Source organism: Plasmodium reichenowi, chromosome 13, assembly GCF_001601855.1.
Source record: "Plasmodium reichenowi strain SY57 chromosome 13, whole genome shotgun sequence".
Taxonomy (NCBI): Eukaryota; Apicomplexa; class Aconoidasida; order Haemosporida; family Plasmodiidae; genus Plasmodium; species Plasmodium reichenowi.
Window position 1 is genome coordinate 1,467,257 of NC_033658.1, and position 7,500 is coordinate 1,474,756.

Here is a 7,500-nt window from a genome sequence, read left to right on the forward strand (position 1 = left end):
ATTTTTAAAAAAAAAAAAAAAAAAAAAAAAAAAAAAAAAAAAAATTAAATATATATATATATATATATATATATATATTATATATACATGTATAATATTTATTTATTTTCCTTACATCCTTTATTTTCTTTTTGTGGTTTCCTCGAATTAAAAACGAATCCGGTTTTTCAATAACCTCACTATTGCAAATACTTTTAATTTCTCTTTTAAGAATCTTCAAAAAAAAAAAAAAAACACAAAATTAAATAAAATGAAATAAAATGAAATAAATTAAAATAAAGATAATATCAAACTTTTATCATTAACATATATCTTATACTTTTTAAAACATACATCAATATATATATACATATATATATATATATATATATATATATATATTTATATTTATATATGTATGCTCTTATATTTGTTCCTTTTGTTGAGTTACTTCTTTGTTGCCCTTAATTTTCCTTATAACCGTTATGACCAAATTTTTATTATTTTTGTATTTTAAAAAAACAGGCAAATTATCGGACGCTATATAAGGACAAAAAAAAATTAATCTACATAAAGTACCCACAAGTACAAAAGGTTTATACATACATATATATATATATATATAATATATATATATAATATATATATATGTGTTTATTTATTTATCTTATTAATACAATCCTGTTATGATGTAATACCTGTTCTCCTAATATAAAATGGTATCTTGTTTATTTTTTTTTTATACGAATTTAAATATTCATTGTATATACTAAAGTAGGATTTGGGTGTATGCATAAATTTGAAAAAATTCATGCTTTTTAAAAACATAGAGGCCAAAAGAAAAAAATAAAATATAAATTATATAAAATTTGTACAATTATTTTGATATATATATATATATATATATATATATATTATAAATGGTTAAAAATATAACATTTTTATTGATACACATTTATATATATTTTTTTTTTTTTTTTTTTTTTTTGTCAAGTTATAAAATATAACTCTCATATTATAAAACATATATTTATATATATATATATATATATATATATATATATATATAATATATAATATATATATTTTTTTAATTTTTGATTACATAAATTCCATATTGTAGGAAGGATAGTGTAATGATAAACAATAAATAAATATATATAACACATAAATAAAATACACTCGTAGGGAAAAAGATAAATATATATTTATATTTATCACAATTTATATATATAAATTCTTAATTATTTCAAAATGTTTCGAAACCTCCCATATATATAATTTATATACATAACATATAACCACAATATATATATATATATATGTATGTATGTATGTATTTTTTTTTTATTTTTTTTTTTTTTTTTTTTCCCTCCTTTTTGATTATATAATATTACAAAAAAGTCCAAATAAAAGTATGCATTTCTGTAACAAGAGAAGCCACTTTAATTTCCTGAAATTTCATAAGAATAATATAAAAAGAGTAAAGAATAATAAAAAGAAAGAAGATGACTATTTATTTTTGAATAAGATTAAACATAAAGAAAAAAAGAAAATATGTTTTAAAAATATTTTCGTACCAGTATGTGTAATAAATCTAAGTATCTTTTCTTTTACATTATATAATTATTTAAAAAAAAATGATGAAAATTATTTTGATAGAAATGATATAACTATTATTGATCATTTTGTAATGAATGATTTGGTAAGTACCTTTGGTGTTAATAATATATCTATATATTTAAAAAATAAATTATATGATAAATTACTTGTAAATATTCAAGATGAAGTATATATTTCAAAGGAAAATTCTTTACTAGTTTTAATGGAAGCAATTTATAAAAATAAAAAATATTTTCTTCAACAAAAAAAAAAAATTCAAAATAATATCAAAAATAAAAATAATCATATACATGATGAACACAATCAAGAAAAAGATTCTTATATGAATCAACCCTGTCATGATATAAATAATAATAGAAATAATAACAACATATCTATGGATATACATATGTATAATAAAAATAATAGTAATGTGAATAATGTTCATGATGAACCTTTTATATATTTCCTTTTTGAAAGTATAAAAAAAAATAATATAAATTATTCTAAAAAAAAAATCCTGTCATCCATCCTATTTTATTACATCAAATATTCAGAAGATAATTTATATTTATCATATGATCAAATATGGCACCTTGTGTACAACCCAAATTTATTTTCTAATTTGCACAATAGAGGCGAAATTATATCTTATCTTTTATTAAAAATTTTAAGAAATCAAAAATGTACCGACGAAATATATACAAACGAAAAGAATATCATACATAAATATATTGAAATGGAAAAGCAAAAAGAAAATCGCTTAGGGAAAAGGAAAAATTATTCTACAGATATACAGAACCAAGAGCAGCATATGAACAAATTTGAAAATACTATTATTTTCTTTCTCCTTAGTCACCGTGTAGAGGACAGGAAGGGAAAAGGTGCTACCCACGTGATGGATAAGATAAAAGGTGAGAAGAAATATGTGAAAGAACAAAATGGAAAGACCAATAAATTGACACATGAAAATAATAACAACAATAATAATAATATTGATAATGATAATGATAATGATAATCATAATGGTATTAAATTTGTTGAGTTACCTATTTATAAATTTTATAAGTCCTTCAAAAAAAACGAAGAAAATTACTATAAACAACAAGGGTTAGCACAAATACAAAAATATCTTAACAAAATAAATTCAACTTATCTTTTAGAAAAAAATAATAATAATAATAATAATAATAATAATAATTTAATCGTAAAAGAAAAATATAATAATATAATGAATAAAATCTACTGGAAATTTCTGGAGAATACTATATTATATACTTTCATTTTTTCATTTGTTTTACATAATATGAAATCAAAAGAATATAATATAAAAACATATCTTTATATGTTTAAAGATATATATAAAAGTATATATACTAATGTACTTATAAATTCATCTATATTGATACAAAAATCGATTCTTAACAATATAAATGAAAAAAAAAAAACAAATAAATTTATTTTAACCACCCTAATGTTTAACCTTTTAAATACATTCACATTATCCTTATCAATATATAAGTGCAAATATGGTAATACTTCATAAAATATAAAGAAATAATAAAACATTACAAGTGTATAAATGCATACACATGTATATATTAAGATATTTATATATTAATATGTTTATATATTTATATATTAATATATTTATATATTAATGTATTTATATATTTATATATTTATATATTAATATATTTATATATTTATATATTTTTAAATTTTGCAGCTTTGGTTCCTCTTTTATTTTCTCAGGTTGTGAAGGATAATTATTTTCTTTGAGTGTATTTATTTTTTTGTGAGGCAAAAAAGTTTTTAAAAGGGAAATATTAAAAAAAATTATAAAAATAAAATAAAATAAAATAAACATGTATCCATGATATATATATATATATATATATATATATTTTTTATCAGTGATATTTTAAAAAAAAAAATTGTTTTTGTATTATTTATTATATTGTTTTAAGATTTTTCTTATATATATATATATATATATATATATATATGTATGTATTTTTTTTTTTTTTATACCCTTTTTATGTTAAAAAGGAAATGATCTTTTTCATTTTCTAACATCATTTTTTTAATTATATCATTAGAATTAATAATTTTTTTAAAGAAAATCTTTTTGTCCACATCATTAGTTTCTTTGTTATAGTAATCTATAAGGTTTTTTTTTTTTTGTAAATCCTTTTTGTTTTTTATAGAAATATGGTTTCTTTCATCAAGATAATCATTTGATAATAGTTTTAATTTTTCTGTATATGTATTATCTTCTTGTTTTTTTTTTTTTTTTTCATTCCATTGTATTTCTTCTTTAAAAGTATCATTGTTTATATCTCTATATTCATCAGTCATTTCATTTTTGATGTTTTCCAATATATTACTTTTATTAGAATATAGATTTATCATTTCTTTTTTTTTCTTCTTTTTATTTTTATATAATAATAAGAAATTATCAAAATTGTGTTGTAATATATCTTGTTCGTTTATGTTATTATTCTTAGTATTTTTGTCTTCTTTATATTTATTTATTTTGTTTATTTTTAATTTTTGTATATACTTCTTATATAGCATTTCATCATACTCTAAATCTATATCGTTATCATCTCCTTTGTAGTTATTTTTCTCATTTGAATTTGGTGAATACATGTTGTTCTCTTCACTACAATCTTTTTCAGAGTAAAAATTATTATTATTATTATTATTAATATTGTTACTATAAATATGATTTTTTTTTAAAATATTATTGTTCGTGTTATTATTATCGTTCCCATTGTTGAGAGTTACGATTTGCTTATTTTTTCCCATATCATTCTCATGATAAATTTTATATAATTTCTTATGTTCCATATCCTTTATTTTCTCATGATTCCCTTTATTTATATTATCCTCAAGAATATCCACACATACCGTTCTATTTTCTAAATATTTATCATTAGATATAATGATGTCTTGCTTATTTTTAATATAATTATGATTTTGTATATATTCATAAATTTGGAAGTTTTTCTCTTCCTCATTATTTTTGTTATACACATAAAAAGGAGAACTATCTGTATTATTATCATTATTACTATTACTATTGTTATTATTATTATTATTATTACTATTATTATTATTATTATTATTATTATGCGCTTTATTAGTGCATATATAATTTGATCCTATATTTTTATACATACTCTCCTTTCTCATAACATTTTCCATATCCTTTTTAAATATCGTTTTGTCATAGTTATTAATATTCACATTAGTATTTTTATCCTTATCAGGTATATTATTCAAATGATTTATGCTCATGTTGTTCTTAGGTAGGTTGTCTTTAGATATTAATATTCCATTGTATTCTTTGATGTCTTCATTATTTATATACTCATTTCTTAATAAATAAAATGAATTGTTGCATTTCTTTGTGCCTTGAACTTTTGGAATATATAGAGGAAGGTTACTTATAGATTTTCTTTTATTTTCTATATTCTTATAAATACTTTTGAGTCTCTCATTTATAATAAATAAACCATACATATTACTTTTCTTTTTATAATTCTTCAACATATAAGAGTTAATATTTGAAATCTTTTTCTCATTATTCATAGTGTCATCTGGATGTACAAAATGGTTCATGTCTTTATCTGACACGTTTGAAGAAGAGAATTGAGAAGTTAAAATATTATCTTTATTATTCATACTATTTATACTATTCATATTATTCATATTATTATCCTTGTTATACTTTATAGTACCACTGATGGTATCCACACAATCCTCATTTCTACACATATCATAATCACTTATTATAAAACCCTTATTTCCCTTTTCATCTTTTATTTTTTTTTTTAATTCTTCAAATGCATCACCTACTAATTTATTTGTATTTTCGTGTGATAAAATATCTAGATCATCATTAGTTTGTATATTAAATTTATTATAACTTGGTTTTTTTTTCAAAATAGTAGAAAAATAATATTTCATGTTTTTATATCTTTGTTCATCTGAATTCATAAAATCATTTTCCTTCTTTTCCTCATAGTCCATATGAAAACTTTTCTCCCTCATTTTGTGTCTTGTCAAAGAACCGTTGAATTGTATTTTTTCAAGAGTTTCATCATCTTCAACATTGTTTATATCTAGGACATTTTTATCTAGATGATGTACATATTTTATATTTTCATGAAGGATATTTTTTTTGATATTGTTAAGAGGGTGTTGTGTGTTTATATTTTCCTCATTTCTTAAAAGAAGGGACATATGATTTTTATTATCATTATTATTATTATCCTTATTATTATAAGTGATCCTTTTTTTTATTTCATTGTCTTCATCAATAGGATTATTGCTGAAACTAAATATGTTGTATTTTTTTTTATAATTATACAGGTTCTTATCATATAAATATTTATTGCTTAATAATTCTTTTCTATAAATATCATGACTTTGTATATTATCATTATAAGAATTGTTTTCTTTTTTTATGTTTCTATGTGATATTTGATGTGAGTCCATATAATTATCTACATAATCTATATGATTTTTATATTTAATTCTATGTATATTTTGATTTAGATAAATATTCTTGTTTTCTACTTTATCCTTTTCATTTATCTGTTGTATGTTATTCGAGAAATTGAATTGTATGTTTTTTTCTTCATTCTTGTAATTTATTTTGTTTAATGAACCTTTATCATCATATTTATATTCTGCATTTCTTATTTGTTTATTTTGTTTTGTTGAAAGGGTTTCATTCCTCTTTTTACTTTGTTCATTTATTATATGATTCATGTTTTTATGTTTATTATAACTACTTGTGTGACTATAGGAAACACTAAAACTAGAAGAATGAAGAGGAAGATTATTAATATTATTTATATTATTAATATTATTCTTGCTATTTTTAATGTGACTATTACTATCATTTCTTGTTTTGTAATAATCGTTACAACTTTTATGTCGTCTTCTCATAGTACCTTTTTCATCTTTTTTTTTTTTTTTTTTATTTATATTAATATGTACGATATTATTATTTTTTTCATTTGAACATATTGAAGGATAAGATGAATAAGAATAAGACGAATGTGAAGGATAAGAAGAATAAGAATAAGAAGAATAACAATAAGAAAAATAAGAAGGATCTACCTTTTTTTTTTCTTCAACTTTACATAACATATAATATTGTCCATTGTGATTATCATTATTATTATTATTATTATTATTATTATTATCATTATTGTGATCATTATTATTATTATCATTATTATTATCACTATTATGATCATTATTATTATCATTATTATTATCACTATTATGATCATTATTATCCTTATAATTTTCAATTTTTATTATATCCTCCTTTGTGTTTTTAGACGTTCGCCCATTATATAATTTTTTCTCCATAATTAAATCAATATCATTATTCTGGTTCCTTTTTGCGTCATTAGAAATATCCTCACATTTTAAATACTTTTTTAAATCTTTATCTTTCTTTTTTTTTTTGGACAAATCCTTATTTCTTGTGCTTTTCTCTTCAACATGATCAGAAGAATCATCCTCTGTTATGATATTGTTATAATTTAAATATTTTCCAAACTTCAAAATTTTAGAATTCAACAGGTCCTTTTTTATAATTTTTTTTTCTTCCACTATATTAGTTTGCTGATGTTTTATATAATTATCATCACTTATATGATTTGTGTCATCTCTTTTATGGTTTTCATTAGTTTTATCATCTTGATCATTTGTTGAATCAGTTACATCAGTTGAATAAATTTTAAACTTCGTATCTTTATCTTCTCCCTTGATACTTAAGAAATTATTATTAAATATCTCATTTTCTTTTTTTAAATACATATTTTCATTTTTCAATGTGATGATAACTTTTTCTTTTTTCCTTAAATCTTCATTTAAATTATTATTACT

General features: G+C 19.3%; 3 protein-coding genes across 3 annotated transcripts in view; 1 reads left to right on the forward strand and 2 right to left on the reverse strand.

Annotated features, from left to right (window-relative positions):
* PRSY57_1338500 (mitochondrial ribosomal protein L49 precursor, putative) overlaps positions 1-792 on the reverse strand; it is a gene marked incomplete at both ends in the record, with an annotated part of 1,262 nt that extends 470 nt beyond the window's left edge. Inside the window, 3 exons of the mRNA XM_012909312.2 lie at positions 116-214; positions 431-519; positions 678-792. Of these exons, the coding sequence (XP_012764766.1) occupies positions 116-214; positions 431-519; positions 678-792 (303 nt within the window). The remainder of the gene's footprint in view (positions 1-115; positions 215-430; positions 520-677) is intronic.
* A 604-nt stretch (positions 793-1,396) lies between these two features.
* Positions 1,397-3,363, forward strand: PRSY57_1338600 (hypothetical protein; the record flags this gene model as incomplete). Its single annotated transcript, XM_012909313.2, has 2 exons — positions 1,397-3,113; positions 3,311-3,363. The coding sequence occupies 2 exons, from the start codon at positions 1,397-1,399 to the stop codon at positions 3,361-3,363; spliced, it is 1,770 nt and encodes a 589-aa protein (XP_012764767.2).
* A 246-nt stretch (positions 3,364-3,609) lies between these two features.
* The window catches only part of PRSY57_1338700 (hypothetical protein), a gene marked incomplete at both ends in the record, with an annotated part of 5,619 nt that continues 1,728 nt past the window's right edge, over positions 3,610-7,500 (reverse strand). The window contains one exon of the mRNA XM_012909314.2: positions 3,610-7,500. This exon is cut by the window's right edge and continues 1,728 nt beyond it. Within this exon, the coding sequence (XP_012764768.2) occupies positions 3,610-7,500 (3,891 nt within the window).